Source organism: Vitis riparia, chromosome 9, assembly GCF_004353265.1.
Source record: "Vitis riparia cultivar Riparia Gloire de Montpellier isolate 1030 chromosome 9, EGFV_Vit.rip_1.0, whole genome shotgun sequence".
Classification (NCBI taxonomy): Eukaryota; Viridiplantae; Streptophyta; class Magnoliopsida; order Vitales; family Vitaceae; genus Vitis; species Vitis riparia.
In genome coordinates this window covers 4373812-4396207 of record NC_048439.1, presented here as the reverse complement: position 1 = coordinate 4396207, position 22396 = coordinate 4373812, and the positions used below count along the sequence as shown (strand labels likewise).

At 37.4% G+C, this 22396-nt stretch overlaps 4 protein-coding genes across 4 annotated transcripts; 3 read left to right on the top strand and 1 right to left on the bottom strand.

Moving 5' to 3' along the window:
* The first annotated feature begins 160 nt into the window (after positions 1-160).
* Positions 161-7454, top strand: LOC117922653 (kinesin-like protein KIN-13B). The gene is made up of 12 exons (XM_034840827.1): positions 161-359; positions 722-970; positions 1880-2074; positions 2239-2340; positions 3565-3642; positions 3798-3879; positions 4324-4483; positions 4570-4872; positions 5851-6069; positions 6171-6525; positions 6615-6680; positions 6857-7454. Exons 1-12 carry the CDS (start codon positions 198-200, stop codon positions 7034-7036), a joined length of 2151 nt encoding a protein of 716 aa, XP_034696718.1. The 5' UTR covers positions 161-197; the 3' UTR covers positions 7037-7454.
* Positions 7455-8361: 907 nt separating this feature from the next.
* Positions 8362-11055, top strand: LOC117922741 (putative Peroxidase 48). The gene is made up of 4 exons (XM_034840949.1): positions 8362-8864; positions 9269-9457; positions 9534-9699; positions 10311-11055. Exons 1-4 carry the CDS (start codon positions 8517-8519, stop codon positions 10820-10822), a joined length of 1215 nt encoding a protein of 404 aa, XP_034696840.1. The 5' UTR covers positions 8362-8516; the 3' UTR covers positions 10823-11055.
* A 2865-nt stretch (positions 11056-13920) lies between these two features.
* LOC117922737 (ATP-dependent DNA helicase DDX11-like) lies at positions 13921-19010 on the bottom strand. The gene is given in 12 exon segments (XM_034840946.1): positions 13921-14298; positions 14633-15206; positions 15508-15653; positions 15656-15685; positions 15688-15727; positions 15819-16064; positions 16172-16356; positions 16359-16473; positions 16709-17062; positions 17350-17438; positions 17804-18418; positions 18867-19010. Coding segments are annotated over 12 exon segments (2739 nt in total). The 5' UTR covers positions 18997-19010; the 3' UTR covers positions 13921-14083.
* A 270-nt stretch (positions 19011-19280) lies between these two features.
* Positions 19281-20470, top strand: LOC117922744 (60S ribosomal protein L37-3-like). Its single transcript, XM_034840952.1, has 4 exons — positions 19281-19366; positions 19694-19827; positions 19952-20055; positions 20158-20470. Exons 1-4 carry the CDS (start codon positions 19364-19366, stop codon positions 20202-20204), a joined length of 288 nt encoding a protein of 95 aa, XP_034696843.1. The 5' UTR covers positions 19281-19363; the 3' UTR covers positions 20205-20470.
* The last annotated feature ends 1926 nt before the right edge of the window (positions 20471-22396 follow it).

The window sequence follows — 22396 nt, the reverse complement described above, 5'->3', positions numbered from 1 at the left end:
GGGCCCCACACAACCGTTGTTTTTACTTAACACTCCTGCTCGCACGTGCCTCACCTCCCTCGCACGTGCCCCAAAAATTCAAAGTTGGTTGCTTCCTCTTCTTGTATTATTTTATTATTCTTCAATTGCTTCTTCCTCAAAGCTTCTCTGGTAGAGGTTGTGGAGAGAGAAAAGAGAGAGAAAGAGAGAGAAAGAAGATGAATGCGTTGGGGAGACAGGCGCAGAGATCTGGTGCATCGACGATGCATCAGAGGCAGTACTCCGACAACTTCATAGATGCTTCGTCTAATGGGAGGTGGCTTCAATCTGCTGGTCTTCAGCACCTCCAGTCCTCCAATGCCTCCGTTCCTTCTCTTCAGGTCCTGATCTTTCTTTGTTTTTTCCCTTTTACCTCCTGTTTGGTTGCTAAGAAAGAGTACAGGAAAGAAAAGGAGAATTTTTTTTTTTTTTTTTGGCTTACATAATGAAAAACTCAGTCAGACGAACTATATATACTTGTATGAGCTGGAGTAGAGAGCGCTTTTCTTTTGTTTTCCTTTCTTTTCTTTTCTTTTTTCCCATTTCATCATAGCCATTCAATTTTTGAAAATTGAATCCCTGATTTGGTCAATTTTTTGCATGTTCTTAGCTACCATGGTTATTTGTGGATCTGATGATGCAGTTTCATATCTGAACTGTTTTGTGGTTAAATCTGATTGCTCTATTTTGTATCGGAGAACAGGACTATGGGCACTATGGTGGTGGTGGTGGTGGTGGAGGAGGAGGAGGAGGGGGGCAGGGGTCGAGAGTGTATAGGAGTATGCAGAGGGAGTTTGGTGGAGGGAATGAGTTTTACTCAGAGCCATCTACGCCGCCTTTAAATTCGAGGTCGATGGGTCAGAGGAAGACCGGTGAGGACCAAGTTTCACCTAGTGAGTTCAGTCCTGGACTCCTAGATCTGCATTCTTTGGACACTGAGCTTCTTCCTGAGGTGGGTCTCTTGACTTTTTGCAATGAGCATAGTAAGATTTGATTTCAATGTTGACTTTGTGAAGCTACGGTGATGATAAATTAAAATTTACCTTTCATATCAGTCTTTGGAACTAAAACAACGATACATTGAGGGGCATTGTGTGGTGATCATATGTTTGATGATTTTGCCCCCTTAGAAGAACCAGAGGATATGAACCAAAGGTGCTTGGGTTGGATTACTTTGTAGGTTGCACCAAACCAACTTGCACCTGCAGTTATATGAACACTTCAAACGCCCTTGGTTCAAATCTAGGCTGGAGGCAAGAATTGCTGATTTCTATCGATCCAGAGGTTCCCTACATTTCTTTTTGTATACCTCAGTGACATGGGTACAGTAAAGTAAGCAAGTACTTGTTTCTAACATGATCATCCCACGAAAACCCTTTATACAATCCGAGGTTAGAGGTGATGAGAACTTATAAGCTAGTCAACTCAGCCTTGTACTAAGATTTGGAGACACACGATTCCGTTTCTTGTGATGCACCTGCAACTGGCACTTGTACCCAAATCACATAGACCAGTATTATGGATACTGCCATGAAATGTCAATGCATTGCCCTGTTCTTCTGTTTCTTTCTTTACCCCTTTTCTGTACTTCTTTTTTGTTTTAGTAAACCAAATCATGGTAAGCATTTGAAAGATGCTGAGAAGTTCTTATGCTTCACACAAAGATGTGTTTTGTTGAATCATATGAATAAGTCAAATAATGTAGATATCTTAAAGTTCAATGTCTCATTACACACAATGATACTTTAGGTGCCCAAAGTTGATATTATTCTCATTATATACAAGGAGTTAATAATAGAACCTGACTTACTTGAGTTTGCCTGAACTGTCCTGCTGATATTCTTTTGTTTCTCATGGTTAGATACCAGTTCATAGTCTTTATGATAGCACTTCCATGTATCATTCTGTACGGGGCAGAAGCTTTGATGACTCTGAGCCATACATCCCTGCCAACAAACAGGCTGGCAGAGCTCGTGGTTTGCCAGAGAACAACCTACTGAAAAGTTTTGCTGCTGATAAGGAGAAGGCCAGCTCTGTTGCGAAGATAAAAGTTGTGGTAAGTTCACTCAATTCCATTAAGTTTACCTTGTGACTCCTCTTTACCTGTCAATTCCATTTCTTCCTTAAATGAATTACGATGAAAGTAAAAAACTTTGAACTGAACATAATTGAAAGCTACATTTTTTGTCCTAAAATTTATTAATAATTTCTTGTGCTCAGGTTCGCAAAAGACCATTAAATAAAAAGGAGTTAGCAAAGAATGAGGAGGACATTATAACTATTGATTCCAATTCTCTGACAGTTCATGAGACAAAACTTAAGGTGAGTGTCACTGCCTGGTAAATGTAATTTTTTGGTCATTCTCTTCATTTTCACATTCAATAGGAAATTTTGTCAGATGCAAGAGGTGCTTTACTCTGCAACTTTGTTTTCACATTTTATATGTTTTGATTTTGATTGCTTCCCAGTAATTGGTTATGGTACAACAATACATAGAGTCTAACAATAATTCCAATATCACTAATTCATGTCATGGACAATGACATACAGGTGAAAGTGGATTTAATTGCAAGTAGAGCTGCAGATGATATTAAATGTGAACAATGTCATGCCTTTTAGTCTACTAGAATTCATGGCCTGAACCAAACTTTTTAGATTGAGATGCTTTCCAGCAGCTCTTCCTATGTATGTGTATTTGTGTGTGTGTTTTGCTTTACCCACTTTAAGGATAACTTGCCTTTTCATCCTTGTGTTGTTAGTTGCATATATATACAGCAGCTCTTCCTATGTATGTGTATTTGTGTGTGCGTTTTGCTTCTACCTACTTTAAGGATAACTTGCATTTACATCCTTGTGTTGTTAGTTGTATATATATACAGCAGCTCTTCCTATGTATGTGTATTTGTGTGTGTGTTTTGCTTTACCTACTTTAAGGATAACTTGCCTTTTCATCCTTGTGTTGTTAGTTGTCTTCTTTACCTCTCTCTCTCTCTCTCTCTCTCTCTCTCTCTATGTATATATATATATATATATATCCATTTTTACTAAATTTTGGAAAAACACTAGTTTAAAAACTTTTTCTTGAAAGAATATTAAAGGCAATTCTCTCTCCAAAGTGTATCTAGGGTTCTCTTATTTTATTTGGAATAAAAACAAGAGCAGCAGATTCACAATTTGGTTTGAAAACAACTATTTCTGATTAGATTTGAAAGGTATAATTTGTTAAAGGATTTACAAAAGTAGGGTGGTTGTACTCATATTTAAAGGTATTAAAACTATCATGCCAGATCCTATAATTGGTTTTGTTTGTATGCTAGGATTTGATCTCAACTTTGTGGTTGCCTTTTAATCTTTTTGTCCAGAAAATGGGAGTTGTTTCCTGACCCTCATCACCAAAGAAATTTACTTCTGCTCTCAGAAATAGAATCTATTATGTAAACATATGATCACTTTTTGGCTCAAAGCTCTTATGTGTATTGGTAATTGGAAATTTGGAATGAAAACCAACTCAAATACTTGAAATCTCTAAATGTCTGTGTTCTGCAGGTTGATTTGACAGAATATGTGGAGAAGCATGAATTTTTTTTTGATGCAGTGTTGAATGAGGAGGTTTCAAATGATGAGGTGAGTATATGAAGAAACAGTTTTTTCTTTAAAAAAAATCAAAATCAAAATCAAAAAACAAAAAAAAGAAGAAACAAACAAACATATAAAGAAGAAACATCTCCTTATGATAAAAGTTTTTTAGCTAATCATGGTTGCTCATTTTGTTTCTGTAGGTCTATCGTGAGACTGTGGAGCCCATTGTTCCAATAATTTTTCAACGCACGAAAGCAACTTGCTTTGCATATGGGCAAACAGGTAAATGATTATCTCCCAAATTTGGAGTAGATGCCTTTACAAGCTTGTTTTCAGGCAACTTAGAATCATTAACATAATGTTGATTAGACTTGTATCTTCATTATTCACATGCTCTTCTAAGAAGACCATATTGGTAGCCTAATGATGGCCAATACAGATTGAAAATAAACACATTGCTTAATTGTTATACATTTACCTCAATTTCGTGAATTCTTTTTTGTTGTTTCTGTGTGGAAAGTCACTATGAGGCTGGTACATGTCAGCATGAATTGGTTGTAACCTGTGAAGCTAAAGTGAGCAATAAAATGCTTTCCCTTTCCTGGCCATGCATATCAATTCTTGACATTTCTTGTACTCCTGCTGGGTTGAAGCATGAAACTATATCTTCTTTTTATTCTGTTTGCTAAGTCTTGCTGTGTGCTTACTGTCCTTCTGCTTATTCAGGGAGTGGAAAAACTTTTACTATGAAACCATTGCCACTTAAGGCATCTCGGGATATCTTGAGATTGATGCACCACACTTACCGGAACCAAGGTTTTCAGTTGTTTGTAAGCTTCTTTGAAATTTATGGAGGAAAGCTTTTTGATCTCCTCAATGATCGGAAGTAAGTGGTTACGGCCTATACTCTGGTATCTAGTTATCATGTCCTGTCTCTTGAGTCTGTTTGAAACGTAAAGCTTATTTGTGCAGAAAACTTTGCATGAGAGAAGATGGTAAACAGCAAGTTTGCATTGTGGGTTTGCAAGAGTATAGAGTATCTGATGTGGAAACAATTAAAGAGCTCATTGAGAAAGGAAGTGCAACAAGAAGTACTGGTACAACTGGTGCAAATGAGGAGTCGTCTCGTTCACATGCCATACTTCAGCTTGCTATCAAGAGATCTGTTGATGGCAATGAATCAAAGCCTCCTCGTGTTGTTGGCAAGCTCTCCTTTATAGATCTTGCTGGGAGTGAACGTGGTGCGGATACAACAGATAATGATAAGCAGACAAGGTATGAATTTATTCCATTTTTTAAATCTAGAGGACAAGTAAGATGTCTTTTATGTTTTCTGACTATTTTTGAAAGGTGAGAAAGTATATTCATAGTGCTTATTGAATCACCAACGTTAGGTCTAAGAATAGGATCTTATTGGTAAAATTTTTACTGAACTAGATCTTTGTCTGTCAGCACCTTACATTTTTTTTCTCTTCACATGCCCCTAAGAGGATTCCAAAGCTAAGACATCATCATCTATGGGTAGGTATTGGTCATTTGACTTAGAATCAAATTTCAGGAGAAAGAAAATCTAAGGCCAAAAAAAAAAAAGAAAAAACACAGGTAAAAGATAAAAAGATTAAGTCAGATACTCTAGAGTATTATAATTATTCTAATTCTTTTTTTGTGCTGTTCTATTAGGCCACTTGAATTTTAAACTTGATATTCTATTTAAAATACTCAAAAAAAAAAAAAAAAAAAAGGCGCTGAAGGACCTCCAAATATTCAAGGTTTTCTTTGCCAGCATTGTTTTCTATTATGATTTCATGTGGCAGCTTCCATCCGTATTGTTCCTTGTATGTTTTATTTCTAATGAGCCTGTTAAGAAAAAGGTGCTCATTCAGGTCCAAGATTCAAGGTTTTCCTTGCCATGATTGGCTTCTAGTACGAGTTTATGGTGGTATCCATCTGTGTCATTCCTTTATGCATTTTTGATAGTGCACACGTCTCATGATTTAGTTGAAATACATTTTGTATTTTTGTCTTCTCCATTTTAGCATTTTTTTTTTTCTGAAAAAAAAAGGATGCTCAATGAGGCCCAAATATTCAACATTTTCCTTGCCCAAATTAGTTCCTAGTACGAGTCCATGGTGGTTTCCATCTATGTCATGGCAGACAAATCTCATGCTTTTGTCAAAATATATTTCACATGTCCTCTTCTCTACTGTAGTGGACCTTTTTCTTTAATTAACTCTTTCAAACCATGTGATGCAGAATGGAAGGTGCTGAGATTAATAAAAGTTTGCTTGCATTGAAGGAATGCATAAGAGCACTTGACAATGATCAGGGTCATATTCCTTTTAGAGGCAGTAAACTAACTGAAGTTCTAAGAGATTCATTTGTTGGTGACTCACGTACGGTAATGATTTCATGCATTTCACCCAATGCTGGATCGTGTGAGCATACTCTCAACACCTTAAGATATGCCGACAGGTGAAAATAGTCTTTATTAAAAGAAAAAATTACCAGTATTATTTTTACTTGTCTTTTACTCATTTTTATATGCTTTGTTTGAATAAAAAATTATATTCCAGGGTGAAGAGCCTCTCCAAAGGCGGCAACTCTAAGAAGGATATATTGTCTTCAACCTTAAACCTAAAGGAATCAACAAACATGCCCCTATCTTCAGTTTTACCTGTTGTAACCACCTATGAAGATGACATGACTGATACATGGCCTGACCAAAATGAAAGAGACGAGTTTGATGTGTCAGAAGAGTCCTATGAGCAAGAGAAACCATCATGGAAGAATGGGAGGCTAGAGCCATACCATCTTTCTCATTCTGAAGACAAATTTAGGAAGGCCAATGGCCAGACAAAATGGAAGGAACAGCCAAAATTTGATACTAAGATCTCCCATTCAGATGATGATTTGAATGCCCTCTTACAGGTAAGAACAATAGGAGCCAATTATTATTTGAATCATTCAAGTAATCAAGTAAATCCATCTGTTGTAAAATTTGCATTGCATTTTCTCAGGAAGAGGAAGATCTTGTAAATGCTCACCGGAAACAAGTGGAGGACACCATGAACATTGTTAGAGAGGTCTGTGACCACCTGCATTCAACTATTGACTTGTTTAATCTTCTCTTATGGGCAATCGACTCATTTATTCTTAGGTTTTGATCTTATATTTTCTTGCTAACACAGGGAATTGGGTGCTTTTAAAGGTTTATGCATGCACATTTGTCAAGTTCACATTTTCTTATTTGCATGTGCAGGAGATGAACCTGTTGGTTGAAGCAGATCAACCCGGGAATCAGCTGGATGACTATGTTTCTAGATTGAATTCAATTCTATCCCAGAAGGCTGCTGGAATAATGCAGCTTCAAGCTCATTTGGCTCATTTTCAGAAGCGTCTGAAGGAGCATAATGTTTTAGTGTCTTCATATGGTCAATAATTTCATAGTTGCTGTCAGACGAGAAATAAAGCTTGGTTTTACTCTGAAGCTTATTATCTCAATATCATCGATCCAATGGGGGTTGGTTCCATGGCTTATATGATTCTGCTCAGAACATTGTGGCCTAGTAAAAATGGCATCTCCCAGGCATGGGATTGTTTCGTTCAGCATCATCCTACATCTTTGGCAATCTCCATTAGGTTTCTGGAGTTGCAGTTTTTTGTTGTCGAATTAAGGCCCAATTTCTCACATTTTTATCATTACTTTTAAATTTGTTATTGATTTATCCCCTTTATCGTGTCACTGGAAACTCTGGGATTAACATGCTATTTGGCATGCTTTTGTAAAGCTCTGCAGACTGCAGCACTGTACTCTGATTGATAATGCAAGGAATTAATATTGGATTGCTATTCTCTTAGTTGATGGCAGTAAGTTTCCAACATACTCGTCAAGACGTTCAGGCCCTTGCCATTAGGGACTGAAGACCAATTGGTGAGTGGCGACTATGTTTGTCTCAAGGCATATCAATGTCCCTAGGCATCAGGGACTGAATCAATTCGTTTTGAGGGCATATAATATAACCGCATCAATGGGGTCTCTTGAAGTGTACCAAAACCTATTTAGGGGCTTCACATCATATTCATAATGAGGCATACCAATGCCCCATTCTTCATTCATCAGAAGATTATTTGTACATTTGATATCTAATATCATCATATAAAGGTTCTTGACACTGTATAATGAGTTCCTCCTAATGGGAGATAAGAGTTTTACGGCCACGAGGACACAATGAAGCCTAAAGTAGACAATATTTCTATAGCATTTTACACCTTGTATACCCAAAGGCTATGTTTGAGTCTCGGAAAATTTGAGGAAAAGAAAAAGTGAAGAAAAATAAAAAATAAATTTAAAATTAATAAATAAATTTTATATTATTTCAAACATTATGCACTTATTCTAACTCTTCAATATAAAAATTAAATAATTTTAAAATATATAAGTTTCTAATTAATTTTAATTATATTTAATTTTTTAAATATTTTTTATAATACAATAACCATTAAAACAAGGTCCCAATTACATGTTAACATCAAGATGGCATTGGCTCGACCAAATTGTTTGGGCTTTTCTTGAAAATGAAACAGGCTTCGGCCCATTTTTGTTGGCAGTTATATGGGCTTTGTTCACCTCATCCAGCTCGTTACACTGGTTCTCCAAAATAGTGACCCATTTCCCTAATACAACGGCCGATGATCACAAAAATACAAGGGCATCCATGTAAAATTACAATTCAATTATCTCCTATGGCCTAAACTAACTTTCAGTTAGGAGGGGCGTTTCCGTCATTCTGAAATCCCACTCTCCCGCCATTCTTGATCTTCAGCCCCAAACTTTGAGTCTCTGATCTTTCTGCAACTCAGTAGTTCAATCTTCGAATAATTCACAGAAAAGAAGCAAGAAAGAGAAGAAGAAGAAGAAGATGATAATTCAAATGTTTGGAGTGTTTGAAACACACACATTGAGGAAACTCAGCTTTCTGGTGTTTCTACTCTGCATTTTGATCTCTCTCAAGAACCACAATGCGGAAACTAAGAACAGTTTGCAAACTGCTAGATTGCCTCCACCTGATTCCTCTTCGATTTTCTCTCGACGGTTGTCTCTTTCTGCCAACTTCGGTGATTCTAGATCGCTAGAATATGATTTCTACCGCAACTCATGCCAACCAGCAGAGCAAATCATTCGGACAATGATTCGGCGGTTGTACGAAGTCCGGCCCAATGTCGCTCCTGCACTCTTGCGACTTGTTTTCCATGATTGCTTTATTGAGGTGTGTTTCTTCCTCTTTCTTGCTGATTTTGATCTGGATTTGTTGTTGTTGTTGTTTTTTCCCGAATTGGCCCCCTAATTTGGTCTTGAAGTGATTTTCTTGTTCCTTTTTTCTTGATGTTCATTTGCATTTCTCATTTTTTTTTTCACTAGACTCATTAATTGCTCCAATTTTTCCTAGTGTTCTTCTGGAATCTATCTGATTTCAAACTTAGTTTTGAAGCAAATTTTCTTGTTCATTGTTGTTGATTTCAGTCTGGGTTGTCTCATTTTTTTTTTCCCTTCAGATTTTGACGTCGATTCATTTCATTTCTTGAAATTTTTTCTGTATTCATAATGGGATCCTTTTAGCATTATTTGTCTCAGACATTGATTTGCATCACTTGCTAACTGAAATTGGTCCAGGGATGTGATGCATCGCTATTGTTGGATGCGGTTAATGGAGTCCGTTCAGAGAAAGATTCTCCCCCTAATGAAACTCTAAAGGGCTTTGATATAATTGACTCCATCAAGGCAGAGCTGGAAGCAGCATGCCCTGGAATTGTTTCCTGTGCTGACATTCTTGTATTGGCTGCCAGAGAAGTTGTTGTTCTGGTAAAAAGCCTCTCTCCATGTGCTTGTGTGATCCTATATATGTTATTTGATGTTGTTCTGAAGCTTTCAATTCTAGGCTGGTGGCCCATTCTACCCTCTGGATACCGGCAGGAGAGATAGCAGTCGGGCTTTTGCAGATGCAGCAACATATGGGATCCCTTCGCCTGATGAAGAGCTACGAACAACTCTTGCATCTTTTGCATCAAGGGGATTCAATGAGAAGGAGACTGTCAGTCTCTTAGGTACTGCCTTTTTCTTCCCTTCTTTGTCTTCTCAGTCAATGCAATTTCCGGTTTTGAGATTTGGATTGGAGTATATCCTTAATTTGAGATGATTTTCTGTCTTCCGCTTAATCGGTTTGAGTCTCAGCTATATGTTTTTTTTTTCTCCATTTTAGTTGATAAAAAAAAATAAGACTAGAAAAAGGATAGATACTTTGAAGCCCTTGTCTTGCTTTGTAGTTTCTAGAAGATAAAGAAATTGCTTGTGCCTTTTTCATTTGTTGGATGTTGGATTCAATATTTCAATTTCTCATATCAGCAACCAAATGGAGAATTTGCAATTAGAAATCTCTTATTTTTAACACTGGGCTAAGATAGATCACTTTATGTGATTTCTTTGAATATTTCCTGGTTCATTAACACATTTTCTGGAGTTCAGTAGGTTCTGAATGATCTGTGCTCTGTTTAAAATGATTGTGATTTGTGTTTGATTAATCTGATATCTCATTTCTTGCAAATGGAATCATTGGTTTGGTGTTTGTTTAATTTGATTTTCTGGGTTCTGCTTTTAGTCTAGTTCTTGTGGTATGACAGAAAATGGTTTTTGTCTGTCCCCTTTCTTTGATTTGCAGGTGCTCACAGTATTGGAGTGGTTCACTGCAAATTCTTCCTAGACCGTCTTTACAACTTCCATGGGACCAACAGGCCTGACCCATCTTTAGATTCTGGTTTCCTTGAGCTCATGAGATCAAGATGCAATAACAGCCATAGAACAGCACCACCAGAATCACCAATTTCCTTCAATATTCAACCGCCATTTTCCTTTGATGGCTTACCATTACCTTCCTTTAATAGCTCACTACCTTCCTCCCCTGAGGAGCCAGGCATGGTAATGGACTATGATGGACTGAGATCAAATTTTGGGACACTATATTACCGCAGTCTTTTGCAAGGAAGAGGAATCCTCTATGCTGATCAACAGCTAATGGCTAAAGAGGGAACTGAAAGCTGGGTAAGAGCATATGCTTCAGAAAACACCTTGTTCCGCCGGGACTTTGCCATAACAATGATGAAGCTCTCAAACCTCCAAGTATTGACTGCACCATTGGGTCTTGTTCGGCTCAATTGTTCGAAGGTGGGCTGATACGGAGAGAGGGTGCTGCACCCACTTGTAGCTACCCAGAAAGCCTCTTGTACTGATCTGAAATGTACCAATACTTGAATTGTTTCTGTTGTTAAATTTTTGATTTAGCTACTAGATTACATCAATGGCTGTTGATACTTTTCCATTGGATGAAATAAATGGTGTGGATGAACAGATTTATGAGTCCCTTTATTGCACTTCATCAGTTAGACTACAATGAAACATTCTTCTCATCCTAGTGTATATTTTGACATGGGGGTTTTGATGTAATGACTTCTTTTAAATTCAAGTATAAACCAAAGGTGTATGTAAAGGGAATGCCTACAAGAAAGGCTAAAAGAAGACTTATTATGACTTATAATCAAAGGCAAATCTTCACAGCATCTAAGCACCATTGTAGAAGAGAAATTTGAAATCAAGAATAATTAGTCTAAGGATGAGGTGAAGAGGTAGCAGTAGACAAATTCGCAGACTTCTATACTGTAAGGAGGAACACACTTAAGCAAGGAACAACAATAGTAGAGAGGACTACGAAGCTGAAAATCAAAAGCACAAACACACAGAGATGAACTTGCTAAGAAAGAACTTGTAAGTAGGTCACCTACAACTTCAGTGGGCCAAGCCTCCTACTTGAACTGTTAGTGCGAAGAGAGGGTGCTCGTGGAAGGAAGAATTCGCGATACATCTCCATGAAAAACCTGTCGACAATGTCTAGATAAATTGGGCATGTAAGGCGAGAATAGTGGTGGAGCACCTCTTCTATGTCCAACGCATGATCCACATCACCTGCATCCATCATCTCCAGTTCTTTCATCTTCTGTAATAAGGCAAAGCCCCCTCCATCGGCAACCAGATAAGAAGATGGCTGTACTCTCCTTCCTTGATGGGAACTTCCCATGTTCTTGATCTCCTCAATTCCTCCTTTTCATGCTTGTTATTCTCAGGACTCTGCTTTGCCAACTTCACAAAGTTTCCACTACAATTGTCTTCTTCCTTCGCCAGCTCTTTTGATGACATTATACCCTTCATCTTTCTTCTTTTGTCCCTATCTTGGTCTGACTCCCATTGATCAGTAAAATCTGCATAGAGATGATCTAGCTGATGTTTTTTCTGGTTTTTGCAACTGCTGCAAGAGAAGGGGTTGCAGGGTGGGGTTTCGGGTAGTTTTTGGTACCCTCTAAAGAGGAAGGCCTTGAGATTTTGGAGGGTTATCTGAAAGAAGCGCTTGGTCTTTTGGATGGACTCCCTTAGCCGCATTTGTGGCTCTGATGTTGTATGGTAAGGAGGATGGTTTATCTTATTCTATCTACAACAAAAGAAACAGCTCCTCATTTGGCTTCTTCTCTTCTCCAAATGTTGTTTCCAGTAAACAGGTAAAGGAGATTGAAACAATTCAACAAGCTTCTCCAATTTGTCTAGACCTTTCTTCTTCTTCTCTTGACCTTGCTTCCAATAGACAGATAAGAGAGATGGGGACAGCTGAGGTCTCCTAAAGGTGACTTGAGAAAAAGGCCAAATCGAGTCACAGGGGGGAAATTTTCTTTCTATTTTGTTCACTCTCCTGAATTTTCTGTTCTCCACTAAAAGGTATATAGGGTTAAAGGTAGTGACCCTTTTTTCATACACAATCACATGGGCACAAGGTCAGAGCATTCAAGGCTTTAAGGCATCAAATAGTTTGTCCACTGATCAGACGGTTGGCGCATTGATTTGCACCTATCTGTAATTGCATAAGAGATTTAAGAGCTGAGGAATCTAATCATCCTAAGAATGTTTCATTTTGACTGCCTGTTGGTGAAAGTGAAGTACAATTATTAAGGTGCAAAAACTAGAAGTGCTGGGTTGGTGAAAAGGTTATTGTTGTAATCCATGACTTCAACATCTTAATCATTATTTTTTAGTCATTGTTTAAACCAGAGGACCCATGAAATGAATCTTCTTGATTCATGAACTGTTGTATCCCACATTGGTAAGGAAGAAGTCCCTAACACTATATTTGTAATGAGATTGTTTCAACTATGTAGACGTATTTTAAAACCGTGAGGTCCATTGGCTCAAAGTGTACAATATCTACACCGGAGTTACATAATCAAAGGAGGCAACAAAATTTAACCCAAGATCATCACCCTAGTTTAGAAGGAAAAAGCTGGTGAGCCTGACCTCATCTTGTAGGGAGTGTAGGGAAAATATCATTACTGCATTTATAAGAAAGAGTTGTACAGGTCCCAAACTGTATTGGTTGGCACCAAAATCGGTCGCAATCAGGACATGGGGCATTTCATTTCCTGCATAGTGAAGTCATTTTCACACAGTTGCCATCCTTGCACAGCCCAGTCATTTTCTCATAGTTGCCTTGTTGAAATCAACCACCAACCTCATACAAATACCCTTTTTAAATCAGAATCTGCTGCAGTTTAATGAGATCTGTCTCAAGAAACTTATCTTGTTTCAGAATTAATACTCCAATTTGTGCCTTCCATGTGTTAATAAAGCTCGGCTAATCTGCTGCCTAGATCCCACCCATACTTGAATGCTAGAACACATTTACCCATGTCCAATTTAAGACTCATTCCAGTGACAATCCAAAATCCCAGAAAACCCAGGGAAAATTGATCCATCGGATAATAGTATAACTCCAGGACCTCGTATTGATGACTGCAGCTGAAAGTACTTTATTTCTGCAGGTCTGAATTTTAGCATAACAATCTCCAATGTCCTGATCTGCTCCTGCTTCACCTAGCTAGCTTCTCTTTGGTCCAAATGATGCTGAGGTTTTCACAAACATTAGTCCTCCTTCACCATTGGAAGTAGCAAATTGTACCCAGAAAGATGTGGTTGATGCACAAATCTGCGGTTCATCCCCAAGAGATTCGAATTATAATTCCGAATTGTAGTGAATATTTGCTTCATCTGAGTGGCAATGAAAGTACTGTGAACTCAAATATCTGACTGTCATTTCAACCAGTAAAAGAGCTTGAAAATTAAAGGTCACATATACAAATATAGATCTTACGGAAGTATACATAAAACTCAACCAAGCCTTAGGCCCCAACATTTGGTGGGGGGTGTTTCAGCTATAAGAATTCTTTTTATCCTCTGTAAGTATTCAATTTAATTTTGAATCCATGTCCAGTCTCCATCACGCTACAATGCTTCATTTGAACATGTTTAAGCTTCAAATACGGCCAATATATACATAGCTTTGTAAGGTTTGGCACTGTGTATTCTTATGTAATCCAGCAACTGCTCTAGTAAGGCTTCTTACCGACACCCTCTCTTCTTGTTGAATTTGAAGAACTGGTGCAGCAGCCTCTGTGCTTCTCCATATTTACCAGTTACAGGTACAATACGATCTTTTATCCACTGTGGAAGCTTGTTAATTGGGTGAGAGAAGCTTCTTTTTAAAGGATCGGATGCATATCGTGCGTCAACCAACAAAATTGCAGCGTAGTCATTGATGTGCCGAATTGCTCTACCTAAAACAGACAATCAAAGATAAGGTACAGATATCAGTAAAAATTAATAGTAAACGCCACTGGGTATGTATTATTACATGTAAACAACACACACAAAAACTGGGCTTAATAGATGACTCTAGAGATTTAATCACCAGCATTTCCCTAAGGACTAGACCAAATTCATTTCTGATTGTATAAAAAATGTGATGTTTTGGAGAACTGGTTAGGCCAGGTTCCAACTTAGGAACAGCTTCTGCATCCAAGGCATTATGAATAGTCCTGGTAAACCATCCTTGTGGTCTATCAACTTGCATATGATTTTCAGCAGATAAGTAGAGTAGTTTAGACGCACCAATTGATTGATTTACAGCTTTCATGCAAAGATTTTCATAATATTCTTTTCCTCTATGCTTGCAACTTCGTAGGATGTCGAACCCAACTTGGACATCTCCACTGTAATATTCATTACCAACTGAAAACTTTGTTGATCGGCTGGAGATTGAGACTCCCAGGCCTTCAATATACTTCACCCTCTCCAACAACTCAATGTCAGATGGACTAGGGTAGGGCAGTCCAACCATGACAATGCATCGACCCATTCCATCGCTGAAGTTGATACCTTCTGATATCTTCCCACCGACTACAGCTAGGAGTATAGCACCATTCTGAGGCACTGGATCTTCTTTCTGATTCCTGTCAGATGATTTATCAATTGCTTCCTTGTATTCCTTAAGAACAAATTCCACATCTGTGTTTTTTCTAGGCTCTCTAAATACACACTTCTTCTTCTTAATCCTCTCAAGGATGCCTGAAGCCTTCCATGCATCATAGACCTGTCCTTCATAATCAAATGAAGAGAAGAACACAACAATTCCTTCAGGAACCACTGTCACCAAATTGCAAAGCAAGAGTCCTAGCTCCTCTATCTGCAATTTCAAGCCCAACAACATAGTTTAGTTGGCGACCAATCATGATCTATGTGAAAACTTTTCAGAAGTAACAACAGAAACTTCTGTTTCCAATAAAGTTGAGACATGGATCTTGCTTCAGAAAACTATAAAATTATGCATGGAATGGAACAAATGATACTGAAATGGCTGTTCTAGGCAGAAGTAAAATACACAGTCGATCACTCAAACAATAAACTTGAATAAATAGTGCTATCAGAGAATGAAGATTATCAGAGTAATCCCCATCAAAAGAAGAGTAAAGCTGTAATGCACTCACCATGATTGATGAGCTTCTGGAGCTGTAACTAAAATCAAATGACTGGCCAGAGGGGCCATGAGAAAGAGCAACAGGCAAAATACTCTCAGGAGGGATAATGTGACTGCACGAAAAGAAATGGAACTGATCAGATGTTAACCGTGGAATAGTCGCTCCCTTGTCTCCTCAATTGGTTGCAGGTTCCTCCTGCCAGTATGACAGCATGTGCTTGATCCACAATCTATATTCAGATATCAAACTTTCATTATTGTCAAATAAAAACCTAATCTATGAAAATCCAGGCATGCGAAAGTACTGAATTTGAAACAAACCTCAGAAAAAATCTTCTCCCCTGTGAGCATAACATATTTTAGATATCCTCCTTGTTGTCCAGAACATGCTTGTTTTGCCCTTGAGATTATTATCTTTCCATCACCATCATTATTTGTTAGTGACTGCAACATATCAACAAATGCCCGAAATCCAGACAAAGTACTTCCCTCCTCATTACTTTCTCCACCATCATTAAGGGCTGAACCTTTTTGCAAGTTAGCCACTTTATCTCCATAACCACTTACCTGGCAAACAAAATAGAGATATCTTCTTAAATGGGAAAGTGCAGGAAAGAAAGAATTAACAGAACTGGGTAGCAACGAATAGATGAATGGTGGTAGTAAGCAATTACCTTGTGGATGATATTGCTTTCCTTTACATAATGTAGCAATTTGACCAAGTTGATGTTATCAATATTGAGAGAGAACAAAAAATCATTAATGGCCATAGAAGAATCAGAGGCACTTTTCGCTCCAAAAGCTTTTTCAGCATCATGGCCAGGGTCAACCAAACTTGTATCCTTACCATTAAGAAGAATTTGAAGAAAAGCCTGGCAACGACTAATAATGTTTGGATATATCTTCGATTGCCAGGTCCTAAAAAATTGCGAAATCTTTGCAGATACTGCTTTATATGAGAATGCACATGCTCCAACTGAGTAGAAGAAACACCAAATATTACCAATTTTTGAATATTCAATTCTAAGATAATAATCAAAAGCCAACAATTCAAACTGATTAGGTATTAAAGATTGAAATCTGAATGTTAGCTAAGAGGAGGCTTACAAGAATTGTCAAATTAACACCCAATACCAGGCTGGCAACCTGCCTTTCAGAAGCAACAATGATGCTTACATTAAAATGGAGATGGATAATTCTTTTTCTCTTACCTGTAACGAAGTGATTTTTGCATCATACATGCTAATGAGAGAATCGGCTAGATTGTGAGCTTCGTCTATTATAACAATGTTATTCTTCAAATTCAGACCAAGTGATTCGCGGGATGATTTTGATAGAAGAGACTGATATGGAAGAACCACAAGATCAGCTGCTGGGATGATGCTTCGGGAGCCATAATATGGACAAGTTCCCATCCTTCTTCCAAGGTGCACAAGGTCTTCAATATCCAAAGCTCCTTGTTGTGAAATCTCACTCCTAAATTGCTTTTGTAATTTGTGATTTCTAAGCATTGGGCATCCAGAAGAAGCCTTGGTCCTACGTATTCTTCCTTCTGAACCCAAGTTCTATCAAAATCAACACAGTTATTTCAATCATGATAAAAAGAAAATCTTTTTACAAGCTTGAATGGAACAATGAGGGCATGCTCCAAGTCAGTTCATTCACAAATCTGCCCATTTATTTCAAATGAAAGAGTACAAATTCATAGCATAATCATAAAAATCCCACAGTAAAATAAAGTATCTATAATTTTCAGTTCAACAAGATGCTCAAAGTTCAAGTTATCAGAAAATAAAAAAGATTCATAGATTAAATTAACCACCAAACTGACATGAACAGCAATGTATGATACCTTAAGTTTGGAAACTTCTTTTTTCTTGTTCTGTTGAAGCTCCAAACACCGTTCGTTGATACGAGTAGAGTTTCCCAGCTTCAAAACCTCTGAAACAGAACCCCCCAAAAAATGTCAAATTTGCATTAAGTTCAATTTTATTAGTTCAGTAAGCCATGTTTGGGCATCCCCTGAAAATTAAGATATCTTCCTTATATGGGGCTTGAAGATTGTAATCCATGATCAAGAATAGACCATGAAAAAAATGGAGATAACACAACTTAAGGCATGAGATCAATTTTGAAATTTCATGAAAGGCCAAGATTGAAATTTTTATCATCACTTTTCATGACAGCTGCCACTTTTCTGTTATGTCTGTATTCATGCTGTTGAACTGTATAAAAAATTATCCAGAAACCAATCAAACAGTTTACTTTCTACGTGACATTTCAACACGTTCTAAATATTAGTTTACCTTCATTGATGCAGGAAATTTTCCTAGAGCCCAAACATACAACCTTCATCTCATTACCAAAAATAGTCTTTCTTAACTCCTTCACAAACTGCGACAGTTGTGAGTGGGTCCGACTACAGAAATAAATCTTCAATCCCTCTCCATCCTCCTCGTTGTCATCTTCCTCTTCCTCATCACTTGATGAATTTATAGAAACCCCACCAGCCTTCCTCTTTGATTTCCCTACACCAACACCCTCTTCCTCTTCGCTTTCATAGTCTTCCACCAAGAACTCTTCATCATTCAATTTCACCCCATTAATTTCCCCCAGATTCTCACTATCTTTCTTCTCATGAATACCTTCCTCTATAAGATTAGGTGATAACAGGTTTCTGCAACTTCCTTGATTTCTTCCCTTATCTGGTTTCTCCTTTCCAAACCTTAGCTTCTTCTTCATCTTGTCCTCCACTGCAGGATCTTTGTTTGCGACAAAATTTTTCATCCAGTCGGGTTCATCATCTGAACCAGTTCCACCTCCAGGTGTTTGAGTCTGATTGGCTTCAGATTTGAGTTGTTGCTTCCTGTCAACAAGCCATTGCAGAGCACTGCAAATTATACTCAGAGTTTTGCCAGTCCCTGTAGCGACAAGGGATTCCAAATTAAGCCAACAAAAACCATCAAGCCTAAGAACATGTAAAAAAGAAAATATAGCAAAATCCCACTTCTTGAATTTCCAATTTTAGGTTCTGGAAAAAGAAAATTTCCCCCTTAATTTAAGCCTAAAACAGTTACTTATCTTAGTTGAATCCGAATTTCTCATTTGAATTCCTCTGTTTTCTCACCAATCAAACAGACTATACACGATATCTCTCGAACACCAAATTAACTTTATGTGAGAGATGCTTAAATGATTCAAATTAAGCAACCCAGAATCATCGAAGACGCATCAAAACAAAATCCTAAATCTCAAAATATTTAACTACTTACAATTTCACACACCCAAAAATCTCATACAAAAATCATTTTCCCACTTCTTACCCTCATTTTTCTCAGAAACCAAACAGAGAGTGTGAGTGAGCCTCACCAGTGGGGCTTTCGAGCATAGAAACACCACCCGTATTGAGAGAGCGATAAAGGGCTTTCATGAAATCAATCTGAATCGAATAGGGCTCATATGGAAACGCCGGAAATTTGGGGGGTTCACTTTCTTCCATTTCTCCCGAGCTTCTCTGCCGCTTTCCCTGCGGTGACAGCTGATGAAGATGAAGAAGAAAAAGCATCTTCCCGCCAGAAATATATGGCTGGCCCAAAAAGCCCATTGGTACTGGACCTAATACACAACTTCCAAATCATCATGGGCCCGAAAGCCCAATGTTGAGTCTGGAGGGTCCATGTGATTGCCTGTCCAATAGCGTATTGCCACGTCATCGAACTCGGGTGGGGTTGAGCGCATTTGATTACAATTCAGTTCCCAACCCTAAACCCTAAGTCTGGTTCATGGTATAAAGCCTATCGATAACGCCGCTCTGAGGTCTTTGGCCAGGGAGCTCCTAAGTTAGGGTTTTTTTTTTCTCTGCTACAATGGTAAACTCTCTCTTTCAACCTCTCTGTTTGGTTCCTGAGAAACTGGAGGAAAAATGAAGGAATGACATGGAAAGTTGAGATCGTTTGCTCTTCGTTGTTTATCGTTCTCAGGAAAACGAGCATTTGTTTCTCATCATTTCCTCTCCTTTTTATTTCTATTGGTTTCTCGTAAGCCAAACAGCTCCTTTCTTTTTCTTGAACTTCGAAGTTTTTGACTGGAGTTTTCCTTTCCTTTTGTTTCAATTTCTCGCTAAGGGAACAGATCCTGATCTTTTTAGACGTGTGTAGGCTTGTGTATTAATCTGATTGAGTATCTATATGTAACAGGGAAAAGGAACAGGAAGCTTCGGTAAGAGAAGGAACAAGACTCACACCCTCTGCGTCCGGTGCGGTCGTCGCAGCTTCCATCTGCAGAAGAGCCGATGCGCCGCCTGCGGTTTTCCCGCAGCCCGTATCAGAAAATGTGAGCGCGCTTTGATCACATTAGCCTTGCTCTCTCTGTCTACCTTTTTTTTTTTTTTTTTACATGGAGTTGTTTTTAGAATTTTCGTAACTGATTTGTTGTGTTTTAAACGATTTCAGAAAATATAACTGGAGTGTGAAGGCGATCCGGAGGAAGACAACTGGAACTGGTAGGATGAGGTACCTTCGCCATGTTGCTTGTAGGTTCAAGAGCAACTTCAGAGAAGGTAAAATAAATCATTCTATTTTTTTTTATTTGTCTTTCTTTTTGTGCATTTACTGGTTTAATTTTTATTATGGAATTTATTTTATGCTTTGTTCTTATATAGGTACTCAAGCAGCTCCAAGGAAGAAGGGAGCAGCTGCCTCAGCTTAAGGTGTAGAAGAGCCATACTGGGCATAATTTGGGTGCTGCCCTTCTTAGTTTCAGTTGGCATCAGGTGTTGGAACAAGATTTTTGGAACATTATTTGATGAGTGTTGCTTATTTTTCATTCCAAAATTGCTCTCAGTTTTCCTTGATATGTAGTTGGTTTAAATTTTGGATGCGAATTGGACGATACTACTGTTAGTTTGGCCATTTACTTACTTTTTGGTTGCTTTTTCTTTTATGGAAGTTTATGGTTTTGATGTTGGTTAATCATTCTTTATCTCATGAGAATGCTGTTAGTAGACCTTTTGTTTTTGGGGAAATGCAGTATATTGGTTCTAGGAAAACTTGTGCGTTGCTTCTTAAACTTCAATTATTTGGCTTCTCCCGCCTTTTTAGGTGGGGTGAAGGTGTTAGGTATTGGGTTCTGTTTTGTAGATTTTTGGGTTGTTGTTATGTTTTGTTTGGTAAGGTGGTAAGGGTAGAGTTTGAATTGATCTGGGAGTAGTATGACATTTCATGATTCACCTCATAGTATTTCCAGTTTATATGATCCCTATGTCTAAGATGCCTTTTTTTTATCCCCATTATCAAAGTATGGTTGGATGGAAGTTTGAAATGCAGTTTGTGGTGGAATTTCCGAGGGATCGCTTTGAATTATAGTTTGATGAACAGGTGGATAATTCATTTGTTAGATTGCCAAAAAAGACGATTCAGTTGTGTATTAAGATCTTTTTTGGCTTTTTTATCTTCATATTCTTTATGGATGGGGACTTGTTGCTGAACATTTTAAGTGAACTGATCCATTTTTTGCCACAATCCTTTGAATTAATGATTCATCATAGTAGAGGTCCAGATGGTTTCTTGAGGGGATCCATTTTCTGGTATTGTTTGGTTCTGAAGAATGCATATACTATGAAAGCTTACCCGATATTTGTTCTTGGTCCTAATCAAAAGCCAATTTTCACACTAGTCTTGTTTAGTGCGGGCAATTGTTGGCCTATAAAAGAAAAAATCTGATGGCTATTGCTGGGTTCTCTCCTGGAGATCCGATATGGTCCTTCCATTTCATGTCTCAGGTGTGTGCTCTTTCTTTGTTCATCTGGGGTTTTATTTTATCTTGTGGCAAAATAAAACAGATGTGTTAAACCAGTTCGGAATTATTTTGATATGACTATCAAATCTGTGGATGTGCGAAGCATAACCAGGTTCGCCGAGTTCTTTGCTGGAGGGTTTGCATTTGTGCTAAAGAAAATAATTTTTCATAGCCCCCTATAATTGATGATCTGTTGGGATTTGCATGATGGTTTGATAGGCAAATTAGATATATGTGAATGAGCAACCAATCAAATAGACATGCGTGCACTCATGCACCAGCCCACTGTGGAGGTTGCATAATGTGATTAATTTGGAATGCATGACAAATCAGAGTTTGATTATTTAGGGTTTGTTTGTTAACTGTTTTTAAGAATGGTTTTTGGTTTTTTAGAATAAAACATTTTTGACAATTGGAGAATTGTTTTTTGTTCTCAAAAACAAAAAAAATAGTGTTTAAAATATTCTAGTTTTGAGAGGAGTTTAAAAAAATGATTATACGAATATGTATAATGATGAAAAATTAAGTTTTAGGTATAAAAATTATTTTTAAAATATGTTTAAAAATATTAAAAATAGGTTAAAAATATTTCACCATCAAAATAAATTTTTATTTTACAAAACTTTTGAAAACAGTTTTTTAAAAATTGTTTTCAGAATTGTCTTAAAAAATAATTATCAAGTCTTTTTTGGGTATATGTTTATTCCCAATTTTTATGGGACTGTTAATCTTTGAACGAACTTGATGGATGTGGGAATGTGAACCACCTGTGGTGTAATTCAATCAAAGTGCCTTTCTGAGGTGGTAAAAGGCTGTTCAATGGGGTAACCAGTGGCATCTCATCTTGCCAAGCATTTTTTGCGTGGTCTTTAAAGGCTGCTTTTGGTTTTGGAAGAAAGAGAAGTATAAGAAAATAAAAAATAAATTTCAAGTACATAAATTAGTTTTTATATTCTATTTTAAATTAGTTATTTGTTTAATCTTTTTATTTAAAGATTAAATAATTTTAAAATATATACTGTTTTTTATTCATTTTTATTATATTTGTAATTTTATATTAAAATCATATATTACAATTTTTTTTTTAAAACATTTTGAAGTAC

Excerpts from the sequence above, each read along its gene's own strand:
- LOC117922741 (XM_034840949.1), top strand. The coding sequence starts at position 8,517 with ATGATAATTCAAATGTTTGGAGTGTTTGAAACACACACATTGAGGAAA. Across the intron at positions 9,458-9,533 it reads CCAGAGAAGTTGTTGTTCTG|GCTGGTGGCCCATTCTACCC; the intron begins GTAAAAAGCCTC and ends TTTCAATTCTAG. Across the intron at positions 9,700-10,310 it reads GGAGACTGTCAGTCTCTTAG|GTGCTCACAGTATTGGAGTG; the intron begins GTACTGCCTTTT and ends TTTGATTTGCAG.
- LOC117922653 (XM_034840827.1), top strand. The coding sequence starts at position 198 with ATGAATGCGTTGGGGAGACAGGCGCAGAGATCTGGTGCATCGACGATG. Across the intron at positions 971-1,879 it reads ACACTGAGCTTCTTCCTGAG|ATACCAGTTCATAGTCTTTA; the intron begins GTGGGTCTCTTG and ends TCTCATGGTTAG. Across the intron at positions 3,643-3,797 it reads AGGAGGTTTCAAATGATGAG|GTCTATCGTGAGACTGTGGA; the intron begins GTGAGTATATGA and ends TTGTTTCTGTAG.
- LOC117922744 (XM_034840952.1), top strand. Across the intron at positions 19,828-19,951 it reads CCCGCAGCCCGTATCAGAAA|ATATAACTGGAGTGTGAAGG; the intron begins ATGTGAGCGCGC and ends CGATTTCAGAAA. Across the intron at positions 20,056-20,157 it reads CAAGAGCAACTTCAGAGAAG|GTACTCAAGCAGCTCCAAGG; the intron begins GTAAAATAAATC and ends GTTCTTATATAG.